This window comes from Chenopodium quinoa, unplaced genomic scaffold (genome assembly GCF_001683475.1).
Source record: "Chenopodium quinoa cultivar QQ74 unplaced genomic scaffold, ASM168347v1, whole genome shotgun sequence".
Lineage (NCBI taxonomy): Eukaryota > Viridiplantae > Streptophyta > Magnoliopsida > Caryophyllales > Amaranthaceae > Chenopodium > Chenopodium quinoa.
In genome coordinates, this window is record NW_018743514.1 from 1,511,108 (window position 1) to 1,536,533 (window position 25,426).

General features: G+C 39.8%; 3 protein-coding genes across 3 annotated transcripts; 1 reads left to right on the top strand and 2 right to left on the bottom strand.

The window, feature by feature from the left end:
* The first annotated feature begins 1,039 nt into the window (after nucleotides 1-1,039).
* LOC110739878 (cationic amino acid transporter 4, vacuolar-like) lies at nucleotides 1,040-9,905 on the top strand. The gene is made up of 14 exons (XM_021920356.1): nucleotides 1,040-1,635; nucleotides 4,569-4,770; nucleotides 4,927-5,011; nucleotides 5,433-5,567; nucleotides 5,685-5,803; nucleotides 5,895-5,991; nucleotides 6,197-6,369; nucleotides 6,482-6,548; nucleotides 7,105-7,263; nucleotides 7,359-7,620; nucleotides 7,918-8,026; nucleotides 8,863-8,975; nucleotides 9,211-9,286; nucleotides 9,400-9,905. The coding sequence occupies exons 1-14, from the start codon at nucleotides 1,485-1,487 to the stop codon at nucleotides 9,536-9,538; spliced, it is 1,887 nt and encodes a 628-aa protein (XP_021776048.1). The 5' UTR covers nucleotides 1,040-1,484; the 3' UTR covers nucleotides 9,539-9,905.
* Nucleotides 9,906-20,094: 10,189 nt separating this feature from the next.
* Nucleotides 20,095-22,060, bottom strand: LOC110739910. The gene is made up of 3 exons (XM_021920392.1): nucleotides 21,809-22,060; nucleotides 21,481-21,537; nucleotides 20,095-20,580 (listed from the first exon to the last, which is right to left on the bottom strand). Exons 1-3 carry the CDS (start codon nucleotides 21,911-21,913, stop codon nucleotides 20,095-20,097), a joined length of 648 nt encoding a protein of 215 aa, XP_021776084.1. The 5' UTR covers nucleotides 21,914-22,060.
* A 686-nt stretch (nucleotides 22,061-22,746) lies between these two features.
* LOC110739911 lies at nucleotides 22,747-25,156 on the bottom strand. Its single transcript, XM_021920393.1, has 4 exons — nucleotides 25,084-25,156; nucleotides 23,917-23,968; nucleotides 23,226-23,619; nucleotides 22,747-23,052 (listed from the first exon to the last, which is right to left on the bottom strand). Exons 1-4 carry the CDS (start codon nucleotides 25,154-25,156, stop codon nucleotides 23,047-23,049), a joined length of 525 nt encoding a protein of 174 aa, XP_021776085.1. The 3' UTR covers nucleotides 22,747-23,046.
* Between the last annotated feature and the right edge of the window lie 270 nt (nucleotides 25,157-25,426).

Here is a 25,426-nt window from a genome sequence, read left to right on the forward strand (position 1 = left end):
CAGAAAAAATTAAACGAATATCAAAACGAAAATAAAACAATGAATGTAACCTAAAATTAATTGAAAAACAACAAATGTATAAACAATAGACTCACATTTAACGAAAAATTGATGAAGATTGAAGAACTTGTGATGAAAAACAGAGAGCAGCAGAGTAGAACACCGTAGAATTGAAGGAGGAGAGAGAAAAATGAGCGAAAAAGAAGAAGGAGGAGAGAGAAAAAACGTAGGAAATAAATTTTGAAATAAATTTGTTTTGTTTTGTTTGTTTTACCGGGTTGTATTATGACCCTTGGATGTAGTTGATCTAACGGTTGTAATATGTCCTCACATAAAATAGGGTTCTCACATAAGGCGGGTGGTCTCATATGATATATATATATATATAATATATATATATATATATATATATATATAATATATATATATATATATTCTCATAACACTTACTTTTATATATATTTAATCTCATAACAATTACTTTTATACACCACATAAATTGAGGGAGCCCCAATTTAACACGTTGATATTCGTGTATCAGGTGGCAAAACAATAAATAAATCAACAAAAACATCCGATCAACATGACATTTTCGTAATTATATCAATAACTATGAACTCATATTTAATAAAAAAAATTGTTGATTTATATATAATTTTATCATTTGATACTGATAATCTTGTGGATTCCCACACAACCTTTTTTTTTCTACCAAAATTTCTAATGATGAATAATACTGCCTTAAATACATCACTTCAACAAGAACGAAAATATAACCATCGAGAATGTCATTCAATATTAGATGTGTCAATTCAGGTGTTCGGATCGGGTTTGGTTAAGTCTGGTCGGATTGAGTCGGGTTAATTTTTAAACATGAGTCATACTAAATTATTATGTCCACGCGAGTTAAAATCTGAATCGTATATTTTTCAAATCGGATCGGGTGAATTGTGATTTTGACACCTCTATTCAACATTCCATTCACAAACATTACCTCTACTTTTCAAAGGCCTCTTTGAGTGTTTGTTTCCAGAATCTGGGACCCCTTTATCTGTTTTGAATCTCTTCCTTTACAACTTTTGAATCTCGTACAAGATTCTCATTCTCACCTCTTTCGTTCCGTCAGCACTCGACAATGAACAAATAACCTACATACACATATAGTCAACCCATTTATTAATTAGTTATTTATTTTTATTTATTCATCTGGTCCACTCTAAATTTCCTTGTCCCTTAATTTAAATCTCATATTGGTTGATAGGTATTTGTTACAAATTAATTCCCACAAAAAGCTTACTTTGCATTTGTAAATTTTGTCAAATTTATTCATTTTCTTCCGCAGAATTGGATTCTTCACTTTGACAGTTTTATTATTCTTTAAATTAATGTTTTAAAGTACAATTTTTTTTTTAAACTAACACCCAATTTGGTGAACGTGAAACAATCAAATTTGTGGGTTTAATTTAATTTTTGTTTTTTAATTGATGGGTGTTATGAATGAATATGGAGGACAATGTTTAATGGGTTTCAGAGGTTTAAGAAGAAGAAAGCAAGTGGACTCTGAAAATCTCAACATAAATCATGGTCATCAACAATTGGCCAAGAGATTAAATGTTCTTGATCTTGTTGGAATTGGTATATTTTTCCTTTCTTAACTTTTGAATTTTGTTTTTTTGTTATGTTTAAATTAATTGTTTATTGTGAGATGATGTTAATGCCATGCTTAAGTTTTTGTGCTGTTTCTGCATTAATGTTATAGGCCAAGTGAAATCATTTATGTTTGAGAAGGTTTTTGTATATTGGCATGAATTAAATTTATTGGCAAAGTGGAATCATTTGTGTTTGAGAATTATTTAAAGATTGGAATTTTTGAAGGAATGCAAAACTGGTACTAATTTTGAAGAAATTTGTTCATGCTGGATTAGCTTGAAGACTGAATTTACTATTAATTTCCTGAATTATGATGATGTGTCACATCTTAGAACTCGGTTTTCTCGTTTGCTGATAATTTGATATACAACTCGGGTTTTGAAGGAATATATATTTATGAAGTATCCATGGGCAAAAATTGGAAATTAGATGAAGGAATTAATTGAAATTAGATTGTTTAGTTTCGAACATCATGTTTCTGTTTTAGGTTTAAATGTGAAGATTGGCTTTTCTTAGCACTAGTTGCCTGGATTTATATATTATTTTTCAATTTTTTTGGTAACTTAATAAAGAGTTGCTAGGTAGGTTCACCATATGTCTGGTTGTTTTAGCTAAAAAAACTGTAAGTCAAGCTGTTCCACTCTCCAGTTTGTTGTCTTGCCCTGCATTTTCTTTCATGCCTATCATCCAGCTGCTGGCTTAATGAATATTGTTCAAGCCGAGTCCCAAGTACGAGTGCTACTAGGCCAGGAAAGTCAGCCTGCTTTGTCTCAAAGAACCAGTGGTTGGGCTTTTGAGTCTTGAGTTCTGCAGCACTTATTCATCTGTCAAGTGTCAACTCTAAGTATATGCGGATTATAGTATATGTATATTTGTATATGTGACTTGGTTAACATAAGATGAGTTTTTTTTTACTCTTTATCTTCCCGCCCCTCACTTTCTTTATGCAGTTCTATATTTTAGGGAACTAAAAAGCTACCTGAGAAGAATGTAATTATTGAGAATGATGTTTGGCTGTATACTTGTGTGGAAGCTGACTTTGGAAGTGCAAGTTCCATGCTAAACCAAAGCTACATTGTATGGTAGTTTTTTGTTCCTGGAACTTTAGTGTGTACCATGTTCCATCGTACATGGCAATCTGCTTAACTTAGAGTGTGTCGGTTCCTACTTCTTTTTTCTCTATTAGGAATGGAGTATTTGTTACATGTTAGTGTGTGTATTTGACCTTAATTTGTTCTACAAGGTTTATGTCTGAACCAAGCAGTGTCTATGCAACTTATATCTGCAAGAATGATTTAGGAAAGAACAATTACTTGGACTTTAAAAGCTAATGCTTGAAGAAAGGAGGAAGTGAAGTGAATGACTCCTTTGCTACTAAGCACTAAGGCCTAGCTGATTCCTTGATTAAAACATAAAGATGTATTATTTATATCTTTCTGAGCATTGAATTCCATTTTCATTTAAATGGAGCCAAACAATTTGTTTTTTCTATTCTTTTTGTTTAAAAATTTATAGACCAGATCATTATTTCTCGAGAAATCGATTGTGCTTTTCTCTTATTATAAAGTAATGGATGGTCGATTAGTTATGATCAAGGATCAAATGGAGAGGCTATTTTCATTCAACATCCCTAATCATGCCACAAATTGTATCTTATTAAGTAGCAATAGCATAATGTTGGTGTAACGTGTTAAGCCAAAGGGCGGATTCGTGACTGGCTCTTCAAATTCTGTCTGGATTAGGCCTGGTACTGATTGGCTTAGGTATGGCGCAGGATCAGTCCTTAGGTGTGGTAGTTCTCAGGCTCTAGGTCAATCTTTTCGACCTGAGCCAGACCAATGCACAATAGGCCTTGACTAGTTATATCAGGTTTTTAAAGTGGGTCGATTTTCAGAAGAAGCTATAAATTTTGTGAATGGCTTGGAATTAAGCTTGGTACTGAATCGGCTTAGATTTGGATCAGGTTCAGTCTTAGGTGCGGTGGTACATAGGCTCGAGGTCAATAATTCAGTGTGAACAAGATCAATGCACAGTAGTTCTCGCATAGCTGAAGCAGTTTTTCAAATTAAATCTGTTTTCCAAAAGAAGCTAGAAATTCTTGACTGGCTCACCCATTCTGTCTAAATTAGTAAATTAGGCCTGATACTGAATCAGCTTAGATATGACACAAGTTCAGTCTTAGGTGCGGTGGTTCGCAGGTGTGAGGTCAATTTTTTTCAGCCTGAACCAGATCAATGCACGATAGGCTTTGCCTCGCTAAACTCGATTACAAATGTAAATCTGTTTTACTGAAGAAGCTAATATGCATATGCCCGGCATAAACAAGGTCCACGGCCAGTTTATTTTTGGCCAGGACTAGCCTGCCCCACTGCCTTATCCATGATGTGCCCATTTATTAGGGAATTTTTGGGAAATCCCAGTCTGAACTATGGCCAAGCCTATATGAACTAGCTCATGGCTAGCTGTAGCTGATAATGTCGTTAGCTAGTGGTGAGTTCCTTTGTTTAGAGCTCTCTTCAACTCAGATTTCCTTTATTAGATGAAGTCTTCTTCCAAAATATATCACCAACAAAAAAGACACTAAGATGTCTTTTTAGACTATCATAACAAGAGGTTTGTTTATCTGCTAAGTTGCCATGTCCGGCTCGGCTTTTTGTGGAAACATTTGATGATTAGGGTCCAAAATGAAGGGTCTAAGTGTCCTACCCATTTCTGAATGTTTAGGATCCAACATGAATATTTGAGGTAAAGTGAAGTGTATGAGTAACATAGGGGTATCTGCATATTTATCTTCACATCTCTCTCTCTCTCTCTCTCTCCCTCTGTGTGTGTGTGTGTGCGCGCGCGCGTGTGTGTATTATTCAGTAGTAATTTAAATTCTTAGATTCTGATTTACATTTAATCTGTATGTGCTGCAGGTGTTGGAACCACTATTGGTGCTGGGGTTTATATCCTCATTGGAACTGTTGCAAGAGAACAGACAGGCCCTGCCCTTCCTATTGCTTTCTTGATAGCTGGGATAGCGGCTGCCTTGTCTGCAATTTGCTACACAGAGCTTTCCTGCCGTTGCCCTTCAGCTGGAAGTGCTTACCATTATTCATACATATGTATTGGGGAAGGGTAAGTCATTGTTTTTCTGATAATAATTATAAGGTCTGAGATGCTTTATTTATGTGCTTCTTGATTAACCCTTGCTTTTAAATGTGTTAGATCTTGCTATTGAATTTTTCTACATATGTGACTGTCAACTGGTATATATATCATAATTGATTGCAGTGTTGCGTGGATAATTGGTTGGGGTCTAACGCTGGAGTATGCCATTGGAGCTTCAGTTGTTGCTCGTGGTGTTTCCCCGAATTTGGTACTGCATTGTTTTTCTTCATGTTTATGTGAATTATGTCCAAGTTATGTTGGTTTGCATTGCTGCCACTGAACAAGCATTGTTTCCATAGTTAAATATTTAGGTTATTAGTCACTGACACATCCAGTCATATTCCAAGATCCAAGGAGTAAAAGCCTGCAGAAATTCAGAAAATGCTATCATTTGGCATTTGTACTGATTGTTCAGTGCTAGAACATCTAGGGACTCATATCAACAATTAAATCAATTATGGATTGATGGGAATAAGTTGAAGAAATATGCTTCTTAAATTAATATAGGCTCCATAGACTTTTATTTTCTACATGTTGGGAGAAAATGTAAGAATGCAAAACGACTTGCTTTCACTAGATGTAGAAAGCATACTGTTGCTTTCTTATACTAGGTTTTGCTATGGTTTCAGGCCTTATATTTTGGAGGAGAGGGGAATCTGCCGGTATTCCTTGCGCGTCATACAGTATTTGGCATTGTAGTTGATCCATGTGCTGCAGCCTTGGTCATCATAGCCACAATACTCTTGTGCACTGGAATAAAGGAAGTATGTGTAAAACTATTTCAGACAATCAGCAGCTTTGTCTAATCTTCTTTTAGAACCCAAAATTTAAGGATCATTAATTTCTTTCAGTAATAATGTGTTGTTCTTTTTTGGTTCCAGAGTACCTTGGCTCAGACTATTGTTACATCTATAAATGTTTGTGCACTACTTTTTGTTATTGTGGCTGGTGGGTACCTCGCCTTCAAGAATGGATGGGTGGGATATGAACTTTCGAATGGGTAAGTAGCTTCCTTTTGTGAATGTTATAAAAAATTAATGTAATTTCTTAATCAAATCAGTTGTTAATTTTGAGTTCTTTGTCTAATTTAGATACTTACCTTTTGGTATAAACGGAGTGCTTGGCGGATCTGCAACTGTATTCTTTTCATATATTGGGTTTGATTCGGTTACTGCCACTGCCGAGGAGGTAATAGATAGTACTCCTAATTTTTAAATACTTTTGATTTGAATGTTGTAGAGGATTCAAGTATATGAAAAACGGTAGGCTGAAATTATACCTTTCGATTTGTTCAACAGGCTATGATTGACCGTTGTTTTTTTTTTTTTATATATATATATATATATATTGGACTATTATTATTTTTTGAATTCCTTGGATATTGGTGGTGCAGGTTAAAAATCCGAAGAAAGACTTACCCTTGGGAATAGGGATCTCGTTATCCTTGAGTTGTATACTTTATATGATTCTTTCTTTTATTATTGTCGGTCTAGTTCCTTATTATGATTTGGATAAGGACACCCCGATTTCATCTGCATTCTCTGTGTATGGCGTAGAATGGGCAGCGTTAGTTCTATATCCCTTTGTTGTCTGTGTTATGACATTGATTTATAATATCCTGAGGATAATAACTGTGAATGGGGATTCACTTGGTTTATTTTTTGCTTGTCAAGTGCAGTTTTATAGTGTCAACTGGAGCAGTTATGGCCCTGCTTGCATCATTGATGGGGTCTCTTCTTCCTCAGGTATGCATTTGATTACAACTTTTTTTGTTTCGATATCCTTCTATAGATATTTTAATGTATAACCATTTATAGTAGAAGAAAAAATTGGTTAAGGTCAAATGGTCATGCAATTACCAATTGAAATTGAAATGCCCTGACCAGTAAAAATCCTGACTATAAGCTTACGTGACCTGACTTTACTGGACTGTTTGACATGTCTGTTCCGGAGCCAAAGAGATATTTGTGGGTGGTGGTGGTGGTGTTGGCGGCTGAGAAGAGAGGAAGGTGGGATTAAATGAAAGATGAGGAGAAATTGAAGAAGATGATGATGAGAGAAGGTGGTGGAACTTTAAGCAGCAAATAGTTATAAATGATGTCAAATTTTCTATCTAATTCAATGGATAACTTTTATGTCTTGCAATAAATTTTCTATCTAATTCAATGAATCACTTTTCTATCTAATTCAATGGATAACTTAAGGAAGTTGCTTAGATGTCAGTGTCATTTCTCGAAATGACTCTAAGTAAAGCAGAATTATCTTTACTATGCTAATTAGTTACTGTGTTAATCTGTCCAGTCTCGAATTCTGATGGCCATGGCTAGAGATGGCTTGTTACCATCCTTCTTTTCTGTTATTGATAAACGGACCCAAGTTCCAGTGAAGGGAACAATTGCAGTTGGTTTTCTTGCTGCTGTAATTGCATTCTGTATGGACGTGGATGAATTGGCTGGAATGGTATGTTTATATTACAAGGCAATTTAAAGATGTGAATGCTTCCTGTGGTGGATTATAATTTGGGCACATAAGCACATGCTGATTTTTAAATGCAGGTCAGTGTGGGTACACTGCTCGCATTTACTTCAGTTGCATTATCAGTACTAGTGATCAGATATATTCCACCAATTGAAGTACATCCCCTAGCATCTGCTGGAGAATCTTCTTCTTCTTCTGGTGGCCATGGTCAGAATATGCAGGGAGCTGATGAGGCAGTTGTTAAAGATCCTTTTATTTCGTTGGGGGATGATTGTCGAGGCTTAATTCTGAAAAGAGACCCATGTCATGGAGCATCTGTTGACCAAGAAACAAATTTAGGTAATAACAATACTACAGGAGGCAGTGATTTCAAGTGTATTGGTCAGTGTTACTTGAGTTTGCTTTCCATGTCAAGTTCTTTCTTTCGCCTTTACTTCTGTGCTTGCTTTTTGAGGTGCCTTTCCTGACACCTTGAGCACAAAGAGCAACAAATTTTGTATGATCTGTTTCTCCATTAGTGCTAGTTAGGAGAAAAACCAAAAAATAAGAATCCATTTAAAGCCTTGCAGGCATGTTTTGACCTTTTATTCCTTTCACATTCTTTCTAAAGATATTTTGAATTTATTGTACAAGAAGACAACCAAAAGGGGCAGAGAAGACGACCTTTGGCTGCATGGTTGTTAACTATTATTTGCATAGGTGTCATTGTGTTTACATCTTCGGCTTCAGCAGCATTCCTTCCCAGGTATTTTGTCTTTAAATTGAATTATTTTTTTGAATTGATGGGGAAGCATGTGCCGTTTAAGCTAGAATTTAAGATGTTTTCAAGTATGTCTTGTTAAGTAATACTCCGTACAAAAGAGGCAAGGACAGAGAGTAATCGACTTTGCTGTCCAAAGATATGGATATATAATTTTGTGTAGCTCCTGCATACAAAGAAATTTTATCTTTCATCTTGCATCTTTTGTTATCATAAAACCTTTTTCTTTAATACCTATTCATTTTCATTACTATCATCTTGTTTTCTGTTTTAGGATGTCCCATTTTAAATTTTAATCTTCTTGTTTTCCTTATGAATACTTCGTAAAATTTTGCTTTTCTCTTTTAGTTAAATTTATCTTTTTTCAATCTCCAATTCATCACTTTTATAAACCTTTTCTCCATTCACTTTCGACTTTGTTCTATTTTATTTTACATTTAACCGTTTTTTTATAATTATTTCTACATAATAGCAAACAAGAAGATTAATATAGCATAATTGCTTTGGCCATTCACAAGCTGAAATTGATGGCTGATGCTATCCTACTAGTTCTTACAATGAATTACTGTATCTATGCTGTTATATTCAAGAAGCTTTTTTCAATTTATTGATCTTAGTCTTAAAGTTTAAATGTAGCAATTTAGAGTTCTCTTTACTATCTTCTGTTAATATTGGGAATGGTGAAGGAGCTAAATTGTGTCAAGTACTTATAATGAGGGCTAATTATGGTTTAGAAGTTCTGTGTTATGGTGAAGGATCTTTCTTATGCACATGGTTTATCATCTTATCTGTGATGTAATTCTTTGTTTATGTACTGCCAGCTCCTCTCGCATCATACTCTGTGGAATTGGTGGTGCTATATTTTTGGCTGGGACAGCTGGCCTTGTATTTATAGGTCAAGATGATGCAGCAGGAGTATTCGGACACACAGGAGGTAAACTACAAATGTCCTATCACGACATTTCTGACCCTGCTAGGCCTAATGCAGCAGGCGTATTAGGACATACAGCAATATTAAAAGTGAACTTTAGAGCCTGATCTTTTTCATGATTTTTTATTTATTTATTTTATTTTTTATTTATTTATTTTATTTTTATTTATTTTTTATCATCTGACAATTGTAAGTTCATTTTTTCTACTAGTATGAATCTTGTATTTCCTGTCTTCAGGTTTTATTTGCCCATTTGTTCCATACCTGCCAGCTGCCTGTATGCTTTTGAATACATACCTTCTTATAAATCTTGGGTGAGTATCTTCTGATCAATCTGATTTTCACAGTGTAGCTTAGTTATGACAAATCATCATTATTTCCTTTCAGATGCTTATGAGGGAACTGACTTTAATTTCACTTTTGGCAGCATCGGGACTTGGATTCGTGTTTCAGTATGGCTGCTTCTAGGAGCTTTACTTTACCTCTTCTATGGCCGAACACACAGCTTACTGTTGGAAGCATCATATGTGCCCATTACTCATACCGAAGATATATACTCCCCCTAATTAAATTATTCTTAGTTTCATCTATCTATTGGCCAGTGGCCACACTGTCACAGAAATCACAGAATTTTCCTGAACTTCTCCGGTGAATTTCATTTCATTGTTGCTGGGGCGGGAGAACCACTGCCTGTCGATCTGTTGCTATCATGTGTATATACATTTGGGAAAATCATAGGCCATAATGTATATCGACTTGTACAGTCAAATATATATACAGTATTTGTTACCAAGGGTGTTCTTATTCTTTAAAACAACACCCCATTCAAGAAATCACTATGGCTTAGGGAAAACCATGTTCAGCAAGACAATGTACATGTTATTTTATAGTAAATCATATACTATAGATAGTGCATTATCCAAATTGAAAATATTTTATTTGGTATTGGATCAAGTTTTTATTATTATATTTATTCATTAATTTATTTTTTGAACTATTTTGAGATGAAATGTGGAAACATTGAAGTTTTAAATTAGATATGTCACTTTTTGTTTTTTAATTAATAAATTCCTTCTATGTGTCACATCATATCGGTTTTCATTTATCTTGTTTTTTGTAAAATGATGCAACTAAAAAAGGAGATACAAACTTTTAAAAAAATCGGGTGTACAATAATTATTGTACATCCACTATAAAGATAGACTAGATTGATCAAAAGTTACCCCTAAAATAAATAAAAGTTACCCTAATATGCATAAAAGTAATCCAATACAAATAAAAATTATTAGTAAAGAATCACATTTTAAATGACTAAAAATCAATTATTTGTGATTAAATGTAATTAAATTACCATTATATAACTTTTCTTATTGTCTATTTATATAAAAATGTAATTAAATTACCATTATATAACAATTTCCAGCCCATCTCTGCAATCCCTCATCCGGGACTCCACCGCTTGGGGGGCTTTTAAATGAGCTTCCAATTAAACATGTCTGATCTATTTTTCTTTATCAGCTTCAAACACATTCGGAGATTTCCGCCTGTGTAGGTTTCAAGCCACCATCTCAGCAAATTCCAACCTCCAAAGGTACCGTCTGCACCCTTTTTCAATTCTTTTTGTTAATTTTCCGGTTGCATAGATAGGATATGGACCCTTCAATTATACACTCGGCACAGTTTACGACTGCTGTCAGGCGGTCACCAGGCACGGCTGAGTCTAGGACTGGGACTGCCGTCTGGGGGTATTTGGGCGAACCTTCACCTACCTCGAATCCGACCGTCTCTGTTCATGTGCAGGACAGAATGGCTCGGATAAGATGGACGGCAGTTGACCCGGATTACAAATCCGACGACGCAGCCGAAGATCCGGCTGATCCCAGAAACGAGGACCAGACGGCAGGACCGTCTGGTGAAATTCCTTTGGAAGAAACCCTGGGGACTCGTCAAGATTCCCCGAGTGGTCCGAGCACACCAGGTGACAGCATATTAGAAGACTCTGATTCTAATGCCGAAGGATCCGGCGATGAATCTGCTGGAGAAGGGTCTGGGTCCGAATCTGAAGCCCCTGCACAGGAGGCTGAGCCTATTGTTGAAGAGGCCTACAAATGGCCGGCTAAGGGAGATCCGACTGACATGACCATGTCTGCAAGAGACGTGGTCACCCTTACTGCAACCCTTCCTGCCTTTCTTTTTAAAAGGAAACCAGTTGGGAAGGACTGGGAAATAAGAGTCCCGCCTGTTAATGCAGCCGTCGTATGGACGGACGACTTGGACCATGCCGATGATTTTTTCGGCTGTTATGAGGCGGCATTCAAAGCAGGCCTCCGGTTCCCCCTTCACCCCTGCATCAAGGACATATTGCTGGGGTATGACTTGGGCGTATGGCAATTGACTCCTAACTCTTGGGTCAATATTTTGGGGTACATTGCCGCATGTGAGCTGCAGGAGGTGAACCCCAGTTGGGAGGCTTTTGCACACATGCATTACCTCAGCCGGGCTCCGGGTGGGTGGAATGCCTGGTACACCCTTACCACCAACCAAGAATACATGATGACTTTGGAGAAGCCATCAAAGTGGACCAACTGGAAGAGCAAATTTTATGTCGTCTCTTCTCCTTCCACTTCCCTAAATCACCGGCTGCGGCGGTATAATAAGCACCCGGCATTGCTGGGCAAAAAATGCGCGCTCCCGAAAGTGCCGTCTGAGGCCTGGGACCAAATAATGGAGACGGGTCTCTTCCTCAAAACGACCCATCTGATGGAGGACGGTAGTGAAATCATCATCCCAAAGTTCTGGGTACCCCTCCCGGAATGGTTCAGGGACGAGTCCTTCTTGTCCCTTTGCAATCTAAGTTCAATGTTTAAAAAGAGTAGGTTCATTAACCCATCCGGTATTCTGACGCCTGATTATGCGTACACGCTCTAACTCGAATTTCCCTTTTTTGCAGGTAAAGCTAAAAGAATGGTGCCTCCTGAAAAGACACCTGCCTTCTCAGCTATTGAGCTGAGAAAGAAGCAAATCGAAGAGAAGAAGGCGGCACTGGCCGCCAAGAATGGAGTAAAACCTCTTCCATTTCTTACCGGATGACATATGATCTGCCTTTGTTTCTAACTGATTGCTTTGTTTTGACTATTTTCAGGGTGGAACCCAAGGCATGCCAAAATCACTAGCAAGCATGCACAAAAGACCGGCTGGTGTGATACCCCAGCCGGCTTCAAAAGCTCCAAGGCTGCCGGGTCCACCTTTGGCAGCTAGTCCTGCAAAGAGGACGTCTGACCCTGCCAGGCCAACCACTGCAGGGAAGAGCCTGCAGCTAACGCCGAGTGCTTCGGCGGGCCAGACCCGGATGGGATCTGGCTCAGATGCGGCTGGGGGGGGATGGCACCCCACAGCCTGAACAAGGTAAAACCTCTGCCTTTGACCCCCCCTGGCCGCTTGGGCATATGAGAGTCAAAACTCAAGCAAGCCAGTCTGGGGGCTCCTCTGGCAGCCGCATGAATATAGGCGGCGCCTATGCCCAGTATCTGACAGATAACCCTTCCTTTGCAGATGACTCTACCAGCCGACCTGACTACAACCAATACGCTAAGAGAATGGTCAAGACTCTGACCCGTTCTGAAAAGGAGGCGGTGCCGGCTGTACACCAGGTTAACCTGGATCGCATCAACTCTCTTCTTGCTGAGGTAAATAACCCGAATGCCCTATGCTTGTCTCAAGCTCTGCTTTTGCCGGATGAGTAGTAATTATCATCATTAGTTCTAACTCCTTTTCCGGTTGGTACCATAGGTGATGCTGAGAGTGGACGGGCTCCGAGTCCCCTTGCGTAAAAAGCAAGAGGAGGTAAGAGACGCTCAGAAGCGTGCCCTTGACCTAATTGACGTTAGTCAATTTCACAGTATTAAATATGATTTGGCAACTAAAGAGAGAGAGTTGCAACAGGAGGAATTACTGAAAGAGGCTGTGCTAGCTGAGGATGAGGCCAAGAAGAAAGTTGATGAACTTGAGCTCAAGGTCAAGGACCTCCAGGCTGATCTCAGAGCTCTGGAAGGAGCTGACAAGGAAAATGCCAACCTCCGCCAGAAGAACAGCGAGCTGACTGTTCAACTCACTAATATTCAGGCGGCCCACAAAAAGGAGCTGAACGAGGAACTCAGCCGCCTGATTACATAGAATGAAGCCGACTGCGAGGAGCGCATGAAGCTGGCTTGGGACCTCATCCATCCGGACTCTGACTTTGACTATTTCAACCTCCGTTACTTGTATGCTTCTGAAGTTTATGAAGCTCGAGTACTCGGCACTCCTGCCCCTCCTCCTTTCGACGAGTGGGCTGAGAAGGGGTTAGGGTCAGAGCCGGATGGGGTGCCAATGGGAAACCAGCCGAAGCAGCTGCAAGAGCAGACGGCTGAGACTCAGGTTGGGCAAGCTCAAGGGTTGGAGCAGCCTCAGCAACAAGAGCAACAGCAAGATTGATACTCTTTTTTTATCGGCCTGCGTGCCGTGTATTTTCGATGTATCTTTCCCGGACAGGGGTCCGGCTAACATTTCAATTAATCTATTAACCGACACAGTCGGTTTTTCTATCTATTATTTGCAATTTTTTTTCATATGCATTTTTACAAGTATTTCAGCCGTTCTATATATGCCGGATGAAGAAGAGATACCACAATATGCCCCTGAAATGGCTACCTGTTTACCCCAACAGTACACAGGCAGTCGTTTCATGGAAACCGGATGGGGGGTCAGTGACTGACCTAACCTTGCCCCGTCTGGTACAATTATATATAGGATGGGATGTAAAATCGTTTAGGTGGTTACGGTGGCCCATTAGGAATTTCATTTTTCCGGATGGACCTCTTTTGGGTCCTTGCCGGATGAATGCTAGATGCAAAGGATCATTTCTAACGGCTGCAAATCGTTTTAGACAAACGCCGTTTGAGTTATGGGATCGCTAGAACAATGTTCCACCCAGAAGGGAGCTGTTCTCTTCAGTGATTCACCCGGATGGGTGTCACCGGATGACTGCTCTTTTTGGAGCAGTGGTTTTAACAAGTGTTCTTCCGTCTGTGTTCTTGCACTAGACAGGTGCAAATACAATTGTATGAATGGAAATTATATGCTTTCACATTTCAATCCTTAGAAGTAGTACTTTTTCAAGTTATCTACATTCCAGGTACGAGGCAGCCGCATTCCGTCTGGGGTTTCCAGGCGGTATGTGCCGTTTCTAACTTCTTCAAAAATCCGGTAGGGTCCCTCCCAATTTAGGGTTAGTTTCCCTTGTTCGTATGCCCTACCGGTTGCTTCAAGCTTCCGTAATACAAAATCTCCAACTTTGAGGGGGCGTTTAAGCACCTTTTTGTTGTAGGCCCTCGTCATTCGAAGGCGGTAGATTTCATGACGCAAGGCGGCGTTGCCCCTTCTTTCTGGAAGAGTATCCAGAGACAGGCGCATGGCTTCCCGATTTGCCTCTTCATCATACAACATAATTCGAAGTGTTGGCTCATATAATTCAATGGGAAGCACCGCCTCTGTGCCATATGCCATAAGGAATGGAGTTTCACCGGTTGACCCCTTCTCAGTAGTTCTGATGGACCAAAGAACGTGAGTTAACTCTTCTGCCCAAAGCCCGCCTGCCTTCTCGATCTTTTTCTTTATGCCGCCTGAGATGAGCTTGTTGAAAGCTTCAACTTGACCGTTTGCTTGCGGACGGCCAACGGATGCAAAGTAGTAGGAAATCCCTTGGTCTTGCAACCAAGTCTTTAGGACAGGCGTTTCAAACTGGGGGCCATTGTCAAAGACCATTGACATTGGTACACCGAACCGGGTGATGACATTTCTCCAAATGAAGGAGATGACATCCTTAGTTTTGATGCCCTTTACCGCCTCGGCCTCAACCCACTTGGTGAAGTAATCAACAGCCACTAAAATGTATCTTCTGCCGCCTGGGGCAGGAGTGTATGGCCCCAAAATATCCATGCCCCATTTTGCAAAGGGAATTGGGATGTGAATAGCTGTCATATCAGTTGCCGGCTGCCTTATCAGCCGGCCGAACCTCTGGCACTTGTCGCATCTTTTCACCAGATCTAATGCATCCGCCTCTAGTGTAGGCCAAAAGTATCCTTGGCGCCGGGTTCTTTTGGCGAGGGTCCTCCCGCCAATGTGAGATCCACAGAAGCCGGCGTGGAGATCTTCCAGTATTTCCTTGCCCCGTTCTGGGGTAACACACTTGAATAGCGGCTGCAAGTAACCCTTCCGAAACAGTTCACCCTTGTGCATTGCGAAGCTTAATGCTCGTCTTTTAAGAGCAGCTGCTTCGGATGAGGTTTCCGGTAGAGTGCCGTCTTCCAAGTAATTCCGGATGGGGTCCATCCATGTGGAGCTTCGATCTAGAAATCCAATGGGGTCATGTTCAATGCTTTTCTTTTCCATGACTTCCCAGAAGACTGATCTAGGCGTATCACATGTGGCGGAGGATGCAAGTTTGGATAGTGCATCCGCCTGATTATTCTCGGATCTGGGTACTTGACTTAGGTTGAATTCATCAAATGCCCCAGCCTCCTCTTTGACCGCCTGCAGATACATAATCATCACCGGGTGGGTGGCCTCGTAGTCACCGTTGTACTGGCTAACGATGAGTTGGGAATCTGAGCAGGCATCAACTTTCCTTGCCCCGACCGCCTTACACATGCGGATACCGGCTAGCAGGGCCTCGTATTCAGCTTCATTATTCGAAGCTTGAAACTTGAATCGTAGAGCGTACTCGTATTTGTCCCCCTCCGGAGAGTGAATAATTACACCCGCTCCGCAACCATTCAGCGTAGAGCTCCCGTCTACATAAACCCTCCAAACTTCATCAGTTTTATCCGGCTGTATTGTCCTTGTCATTTCAACAATGAAGTCGGCAAACGCCTGACCCTTCACTGCTCGCCTGGGTTCGAAAGTGATTTCTAAGCTTTGGATTTCCACAACCCATTTAATCATTCTTCCGGATGACTCTAAAGTGGTCATAGGCCTTTTGAGCGGCTGATCAGTGTAAACGGTCACCGGATGTGCTAAAAAATACGGTTTCAGCCGCTTGACTGCTTTGAACAAAGCCTGACCGAATTTTTCGATCATGGGATAACGAAGTTCAGCATTCCGGAGGACATGGCTTATAAAGTATACCGGGAGCTGATTACCGTCTCTCTCAACAAGGAGGACGGCGCTCAAGGAGTGATCCGAGACGGCCAAGTACATGTAGAGAGCCTCCTGGGGTAGGGGACTCACCAATCTTGGCAAAGAATGCAGGTGTTGCTTCAGCCGTTGAAATGCCGCCTCAGCCTCTTCACCCCATTCAAACCTTGACCTCTTTTTGATTGCTTGAAAGAAATACAGGCACTTGTCACCTGACCGGCTGAGGAATCTCCCCAGTGCCGCCAGGAAACCGGTAAGCTTTTGAGCCTCCCTGACGGTACGTGGCGACTGCATGTCAATCACCGCCTGTACTTTGTCCGGATTGGCTTCTATGCCCCTCTGATCAATCAAAAATCCAAGAAACTTCCCGGACTCAACTCCAAAGACGCATTTTTTAGGATTTAACATGACTTTATGCCGTCTGAGGGTGGTGAGAGTTTCTCGGAGGTCGGCTAGATGATTCGCCTGCAGCTTTGATTTGACAATCATGTCATCAATGTACACCTCCACGTTCCTTCCAATCTGATCATAAAAGACCGAGTTCATCATTCGCTGGAAAGTAGCAGGCGCATTCTTCAACCCAAACGGCATCACCTTGTAGCAATATAGCCCTTGATCTGTGACGAAAGCCGTCTTCTCTTGGTCTTTCTTCCACAAGGGTATCTGATGGAAGCCGGAATAGGCGTCCATGAAACTCATCAGGGCATGGCCGGCTGTAGAGTCTACCAAATGATCTATCTTTGGAAGCGGGTAGCTATCCTTTGGACAAGCCCTGTTGAGGTCCGTGTAATCTACACACATCCGCCAGGTTCCATTCGGCTTTTTCACAAGGACGACATTGGCTACCCAATCCGGGTAGTAACATTGCCGGATGAATCCAGCATCCAAGAGTTTCTTGACCTCGGTTGCTGCCGCCTGGGACCTTTCCTCGCCATGGTTCCGTTTCTTTTGCCTGACCGGCTTCTTCTTAGGATCCACAGCGAGTCTATGTACAGCAAGATCCGGACTTACACCCGGCATCTCTTCTACTTCAAAGGCAAACACATCTTTGAACTCCTTCAGCAAAAGGAGCAAACCTGATCCCAAACTTTCAAACACAGCCGTTCCAACCTTGACGGTTCTGTCTGACCGACTGTCTTCAAGGACAACATCAATTATTTCTCCTGCCGGCTGAGGGCGAAGGACGTTTGTCCTCTCCCCGGACAGTGATTGCTATTGTTTCTCCTTCACAGGCGCCAGTTGGTCCGCCTTCCTCTTTTTACCGGCTGGCTTTGTAGCCGGTAAGCTTTGATCACAGTCGTCAAGTTCAACAATTTCTTTCTCTTGACCGCCTGTGTCAAGCGTTGGTTTGATGTCCGAGAGGTAACACTCTCTCGCCATCTTTTGGTCCCCACTCAAGGAACCGACTGTGCCATCATCCCTTTCAAACTTTATCAACATTAGAGATGGGATGATGACTGCCTTTGAGAGGTTAAGGGTTGGACGGCCAATAATCAGATTGTAGGCAGTCAGCTCTTCTACAACAAGAAACTTGACAACCATATGCCGGCCCTTACCCTTCTCTCCGAATCGGATGGGTAGATCAATCATGCCCACCGGATGTACTACTCCTCCCCCAAAACCTACAAGAGGGTATGAGGCCGGAAGCATGCTACTGGGCTTATACTTGAGTTTCTCCAAGCACCGGTAGCTGATGAGGTCGGATGAGCTCCCGGTATCAATCAAGATCCGGCCAACTCTTTGATTGGCGATTTTGCACTCGATGACTATGGGGTCATCATGAGGCCGCCTGACCTCGCCCCTATCTCTCTCGGTTTTTCAAGATTCAACCGGTCCTTTACTTCGTTGAGAATGGAGGCATAGTCCTTGTTGAACTCGTACTTTGGCACATACGGATCCGACCTCTTCCTTTTCTGGAAAGGTTGTCCGGATGAGTCTGCCGCCCATACCCCCTTTCTCTTGTCTTCCTTTTTGGCCGACTGGGTAGGCCGATTCTCTTTTTTATCGGATCTTTTGTAATCCTTTGGAAGTTTAACAGCACACAATTCCACTGCCTGAATGTAGGCCTCCGCCTTCATGAGTGCCTCGTGAAGAGTGGAGACCCTCTTCCTAACCAAGTCAAACTTAAAAGTTGATCCATCTTTTAAGCCTTTGAAGAAATCAGTATAGGCAACGTCATCAGACAATCCATGGATTAAGATCCTCATCAGGTTAAACCGCCTGACATATGACCGGAGCCCCTCTTTGTCTCCCTGTTGTATTGCCCCTAGATCAAGGCTTGTTTTCTTGGCAGGGATGTTCATAGAAAAGTTGGACGTAAACCAGTAGGCCAAGGTCCTGAAATTATTGATGCATCCGGCTGGGAGGTTACCAAACCAACGTTGAGCAATCCCTTTCAACGTAGCCGGGAAGCACCGGCACCATGCGGCATCATCCAAACCCTGCAAATACATCAGGTTGGTGTATGCCATAAGGTGATCTTCCGGGTTGGTGGTACCGTCGTAGGCGCCTACCAACACGTTTTTGATTTTAGACGGCTGGGTCATCTCGGTGATTTCTCTGGAGAACGCCGTTGGCTGTTCCCCAAGGTTGAGCAGCCGGAGCTGCCAGTCCATAGGCTGGACGGGCGACTGATGCTGCCCCCCGAAAATACCTGCCTGTGCATAGGGGGATCCAAAGGGCGTATACGGTGTTCCATGCACTGCCGGTTGGATCATATGGGGGCCGGATCGAGCGGAAACCTCGCTCGTCCGGCTGTCATTGTTTGTTCTCGAGTGCCTTCCTGAGGTGGCATTGAAGCTGTCTCGAAAGGTCGATGTTGATGCCGACTCGGATCGCTGAGTCTTTTTATCTTGGATGAGCGTCCGGGCATCAGAATAGACTTTCTTGGTTCCATCCGGCTGAATGTGCCGAACGGGCTTTCTGACTCCATCTATAGGAGTGTGCATCTTTGAGAAATCAAAGAGCCTAGCTGGCATGTCTGACTTCGGATGTGGGGTAGATGCTCTACCCTTTACTGTTTTGGCTGTCTTTTTACCGTGACGCCTTTCTTCCGCCTGACCCTTACGGGGGCCGGCTGTGTAGTCCAGAAGGCCTTTGATCTCTCCTTTGAAGCTCATCATCATATTCATGAGCTCATTTCTGGAGACTGGGGAGTCTCCAGCGGTAGAGGTTAACCCAAGCGGCCCCCTAGTTGGCTTGCTAGGAGCCGCCTGGTTCCCTTCCCGTTCTCTCTTATCTTTGGAACGGGTGTTCTTGGTCCTCAAAGAGCCATCCGCAGCAGTGTAGGCTTCCAAGTCATAGTTATCGGCTGTATCTTGGTCCGAATGGACCTCAACCTCCCCAGTAGGCAGATTGCCTTTACCAGGTAGTATAGGCTCAGATGTCATCTAGAAAGTACTCTCCCCACAGACGGCGCCAGATGTTTGGGGGTTTTCTATGTGTCCTTCGGGAGAGTTACCATTTCCTAGCAGACTTCCTTCTTACGCCTGTACCTGCACCTAGCAGACCTCCTTCTTACGCCTGTACCTGCACAAGTAACGGAGACTCCGGATGGGGGGTGGGAGTTCCGCCTCCGAAGATTAAGTTAGTATCTTTTCGAAGTGGAATAAGAACAGTAAAAGCTTCTCGGTTCGAGAGCGTTTCAGTAGGTTTGGGCTTTGTTTGGTTTTTTTTTTTGTGGTTGCAATTAATGTATCCTCATAAATGAGGTCTACCCTTACTATTTATAGAAAGGGAGAACTGTACCTCAATTAGGGTATAGGGGACACGTGTCTGCAAAGGGATTGGGCCTTTGCAGACCGTTTGAAGATTGACACGTGTCAAGCCTTTATTGGGCCACGTGTCTTAGGGTATTTTCACCCTAAACACCAGGGGACTTCTCCTGAGAATTAGTTTCTTTAGAAGAGATTCCTAAGCTGAATGAAGGAGTTCCACATCCTTTGGCAACTTAACTTCTTAAACTATATCTCATACTTGACTCTCCAAGTTTTTTAAACACATGCTCAGCAACCTTAGGCTGTATGATAACAGATGGAGCTTCAACATCAGGTATACCACTTGTTATGTGAACACATTCAGCAGCAATCTTAGTAACATCAATTGGTTCTGATTCAATCAGATGATCAACCCTAGCATTAATTGTAGATTCAGCATGCTTGTCATTGCCTGAAATCTTTGAAAACCTATCACAAGCTTCAATTACAGCTAGATCTTGCCAATACTGTTCATCTTGGCTAAATGAGAGAGGAATATCTTCAGTCAAAGCTTTAGAGCTCATCTTGTGCTCATCACAAACAGTCATTGCATCTTCCTTCAGCTTTTGAATCTTCTCATTGTTTGGAAAATACTTAACAGCAGTTTCATGTTTTTCACTGAAATCCATGTATGCCAAGACTAGATTTGTAGATGTTGTTGCAAGCTCCATAAGGCATTTCTATAAAAATAAAAAAAAATAAAAAAATACATAATAAGGTTAATATAAATGAAAAGAGAAAATATGAAATGAGCAAAGTAGATGTGAAATAAGAAAAGAAATGTGGTACACAAATGTGATATTAACCCTATCCTCCCTAAGATACAACCAGAAGATGTATCTTAGGGAGGATAGGGATTGGGCTGATAATTATGATGTAGATTCAGACAACTTTTCATAGGTTAGCTTAGGTGAGGAGGCACAAATCACTATTTTACAAGGTCTGGGCAGAAGTCTGACACTAATATGGTACAAGGGTAGGACAGGTAAGCTACGTATGGGACATCCATAGTTATATGCCAAAGCCACAAACCTCTTATGACATATTCAAGTTCCAAAGAATAGACATTTTCAGCATTTAAACAATTTAAAAATTATATGCTAAAGGTAAATCAAAGACATTTAAACAAGGCATAGCTATAATTCTTGATATTAACTAAGTATAGCATAAATGAACTAAACAAAGCAGTAAGCAGAAGCAACAGAAATAGTCCAATCCAAGATATTATACAATGAGTTCAGTAAAGAGAACAACCCAACATACCCTAATCTTCAAAATCATAGAGGCTAAATTAACTAGATATATGTTGATAGTTAAAAAATAAAAAAAAATGATATCGGATTCAATTAATATGCACAACTCAAAGGATATTCACCATGAAAGTCACCCTCACCTCATAACAACTCGCACACCCCCAACCTTTTAACCCCCTACTCTTTCATCGCACGACAATCCCCAAATTCACAAAACAACAATACAAATTCACAAATTAAGTAAAAAAATAACAAAAATTAGGAAAAAAAAACAAAAACAAAAAATGAGCAAATTAATATAAGTTTCCAGAAAAGTCATATAAATACCTTCTTCGAATCTTGTTCAATTTCTTCATTTTTTGTATGAATTGGATCAGATTGTTCCTAAAATCAAGCAAAAACAAAAAAAAAAAAAAAAAAAAATTAGGTAATTGTGTAATTTTCATCCAAATCACATAGAGTATCAAATGAGCAAAAAAAAATTGCTCATTTGACAAATGAGCAAATAATTTTTTACTGATTTAGGAGGTCCATTAATGTGCTATAAAGAGCACCACATTGCATCATTTTCCTAAAGGCAAGATTTGTTCCAATTCAATTCTTCAAGCAATGCCAAAGACATAGAAAAACTAAGTATTGGTTACAAGTGAAATACCATTTTTGGTTGTTTGCTGCCAAAAGGACCAACAAGCTTCTGATTTTTATCAAAAACTACAAGCCTCCCTTTAAAAATTTCCAATTTCTCACGACTTGACAACATATCGGTTATCCAACCTTTGAGAACTGGAGTTTCTCGTTTGGCTCTAACTTCCTCAATGACAAACTGATCAGCGTATAAAAACTACAAACAAGTAAGATAGAAAAAATTAGTACATTAAAATTAAACAAATAACAATTAATACATAAAAACTACAAACAAGTAAGAAAAATAATTAGTAAATTAAAAATCAACAAATAAGTAAAAAATACTACATTAAAAAAACAACAAAAATTAAAGTAATACCATAAGAAACAGTAAAGACCTAGGAAAAGAACCAGTTTGACGTTCTTCCCAGAAAAGCTTGGCCTTCACAAGTGAATCAAGGATATACTTGCACCAATTCAAGTCCTTTATTTTATCAACATCAGAAAGAAATGTGAGAATACCAGAATTGATATTCACATTTTGTTTCCCTGACAAAAAAATGAGCAAAACAAAAGAAAAATGAGCAAAAGGAAATTTAAATGAACAAAATATAATATAAATAAGCAAACAAAATTGAAAATGAGCAAACTCCTATAAAATTTAAAACCATGATGTTGATTCTCCACCTTTTCCTGATGATATAATTAATTTTTAATATAACTTGAAATTTTTTGACAAGTATGTTAATATGAAGTATGTACCAAATCCTATTCCAAATTTGTTCACCCATCTCATCATTGACTAACAACAATAATCCATCAAATTATACAAACTACTTAGATAGCCCAAAAGATAAATACATAGAATAAAAAATAAATACATACATATATATATATATATATATATATATATATATATATATATATATATATATATATATATATATATCTTATTCTGAAAGTGTCAACAGTCTTTATCTAATGATGTATAGTTTCAAGTAACTGATTCTATACATATATGACCAACAACTTAGATAATATAATTGCTATATATAGCACACAACTGCTAAGTGCTAACTATAACTAAAAATAAGCAAAATAAAAATAAAAAGTTTACCATCCATCAATGTAGAAACGCATAGCACTACAAAGTTCCTTTTGAACATAAGACCATCTGAGTTATGCTCTTTCAGAAACTCTTTCAGCTCCCCTATTTTGATAGAGAGTGAGTTGCTTTTGAATTGCTTCTTCCATTGCTGAATCACTCTCTTATCTCTGGAAAAATTATTTTTGTCAATTTCTATGCCACCCATTGGCAGCCCAAGTACTTGATGCACATGCTCTTCAGTGATACAAAAAGGTTCAAAATCTGGAATGTTTAAAGGGCATGTGTTAGCATCAAAGTGATGAACCAACCATAAACCCAACTGCAAAGGCAGTTGGGTCACCTTCAAGAACTCCATAGACCCGAATCCTATTGCTCTAATAGCTTTCAACTGATTTTCTGAACATTTTTCAATAACTCGAACGATGGATGAAGGGGACATCCGACTATGTAATGTCCCATAAACATGAGACTTCAAATCTTCCCCTTCGTTGCTGGATTTCGTCTCCTCCAGCTTAATCTTTTGTTTTTCTTTCAATCCTTTTTCAACCTTTTTACCTTTAACTTTAGTACCAACTAATACCTCTGATGAACCAACATCAGCAGCAGGCCCTGCTAAACCAACATCAGCAGTAGGCCCTGTTGAACCAACATTAGCAGCAGGCCTTGCTGAAACAACATCGGCAGTAGCACCTGATGAACCAACATCGGCAGCAGGCTCCTTTTCAATAGTCTCCCTGCTCATACAAAACAATTAAAAAAAACAGTAAATAATTAGTTGGTAATTTTATACAAATGAGCAAAAACATAGATACTCATTTGTCAAATGAGCAAAAACATAGATGCTCATTTGTCAAATGAGCAATCAAACATAGATGCTCTTTAAGTGACAAGCAAATTTTTTGCTTTAACCAGCCTAGAAACTACATTTAGTCAGTAAACCTACTCTCACATGCTTCATACCCATCTTGCATTCCTCCCACCTCATTCCAACCCCAAATCTATCCTCAAGTGCAGTGGTAATACCCTACAACCACTTGTCATCCGAAACAAAATCAGTAGACTTAAATGAGTAAATTCCATTTACTGCAAGACCATAAATGACAAAACAAACAGGAGAGAATGAGTAATTATGGAGTGCATTTCATTATATGTATTCTATGATATTAGATTTTTGTTCTGTTATTAAAGCTTAATTTCAAATGAATTAAGCTTTTTATACACATAAACAAGGCTAATAATGCTTTTTTTTTTCCTGAATGCAACAAATTTGTCATAGAGATCTTAAGCTTAAAAACACTCTCTTAGATGGCAGTTCAAAATCGCGTCTCAAAATCTGCGACTTTGGCTACTCTAAGGCAGGGATACTCCTCTGAATCTATCATTTTGTTTATAATCAATTACTAATCATGACTAATCTTTGTTAATTATAATAGTCTGCAGTGCTACATTCTCAACCAAAATCGACGGTAGGAACACCGGCCTATATCGCCCCAAAAGTCCTTTCCCGAAAGGAATATGATGGAAAGGTAGTGTAACAACTAGTGAATAGTGATAGAGCGCTCTAGATTGCAATAAAAATATAAACAGCTACATGTATTACAGAGATGTAATATTTCAAGCAGAAAAGCTCAGTAATGTCAGGAGATTAAACAAAATTCAGCAGGTTAGGTAGACTACATGACATAAAGGTGCAATTACACATCATGGAGGACCTTACAAAAGACTCGGAACCATCGACTTTACTGGTTAGATAATATAACACATTCAACGCTCCCACTATTTACATAAAACAAACCACCCAAATTCAGTTCTGGGCATAGTCATTACATTAAACGTTCAAGGTACAGAAAGAACCAGTTTAAAAACCTGCAAAGAGCAAGGTACAGGAATATACAGACGAAAGAAGACACCCTTAAACATTGACCCAAGTACACAAAGCATGGAATAGGGCAACATTAATCATTGAGAAATTAAGAAGATTGTAGTAAGAATTCATGGTAAGGAAAGAATGCCAGGACTAAAGTTACTACCAGAGTATACGACAAAGTATATAGCTCGTCAGAGACCCAGAGTTATCCAGCACCTAGCACTAATGACTAACTAAGCATCAAAAAAACACAAAAGAAGAGAACGCAAACTTATCAGGTGGTCAATTCCATAATAGCACAAACAATATCACCATCAGCAGCCTTGAGTACCTTGACTACCTTGCCCCTTGGGACCCCAGCCTTGAGTCAATATACACTCAGACACACAGTTGAACAGAGTCATGGTCACTAATGACTCAAACACACAGTAATAACAAACTAAAAGATAATCGACACACAGTAACCTAAAATTAATACACAACCAAAGCAAGAAGACTTGTAAAAACCTAAATTCAGAGAAAATAAAACTAAAAATAACTTGATAATTACTAAAAAAAAAAACGAAAAAAAACTAAAATCAACAAAAAAAACAAACTAAAAGATAATCGACACAAAGTAACCTAAAATTAATGAGCTAAAATCAGAACAAATTAAACGAAAAGCAAAACGAAAA

Bases quoted from the DNA above. Each gene is read 5' to 3' on its own strand.
- LOC110739878 (XM_021920356.1), top strand. From the start codon at position 1,485: ATGGGTGTTATGAATGAATATGGAGGACAATGTTTAATGGGTTTCAGA. The intron at 5,992-6,196 runs GTAATAGATAGT...TTGGTGGTGCAG, and splicing joins TTACTGCCACTGCCGAGGAG to GTTAAAAATCCGAAGAAAGA. The intron at 8,976-9,210 runs GTAAACTACAAA...TCCTGTCTTCAG, and splicing joins AGTATTCGGACACACAGGAG to GTTTTATTTGCCCATTTGTT.
- LOC110739910 (XM_021920392.1), bottom strand. From the start codon at position 21,913: ATGTTGTCAAGTCGTGAGAAATTGGAAATTTTTAAAGGGAGGCTTGTA. The intron at 21,538-21,808 runs GTATTTCACTTG...GCTTGATTTTAG, and splicing joins GCAGCAAACAACCAAAAATG to GAACAATCTGATCCAATTCA. The intron at 20,581-21,480 runs GTATTTATATGA...TTATTTTTATAG, and splicing joins TTGAACAAGATTCGAAGAAG to AAATGCCTTATGGAGCTTGC.
- LOC110739911 (XM_021920393.1), bottom strand. From the start codon at position 25,156: ATGACTCTGTTCAACTGTGTGTCTGAGTGTATATTGACTCAAGGCTGG. The intron at 23,969-25,083 runs GTACTCAAGGCT...ATGGTCTTGCAG, and splicing joins CAAGGGGCAAGGTAGTCAAG to TAAATGGAATTTACTCATTT. The intron at 23,620-23,916 runs GTTGTAGGGTAT...TTGTATGAGCAG, and splicing joins TTTGTTTCGGATGACAAGTG to GGAGACTATTGAAAAGGAGC.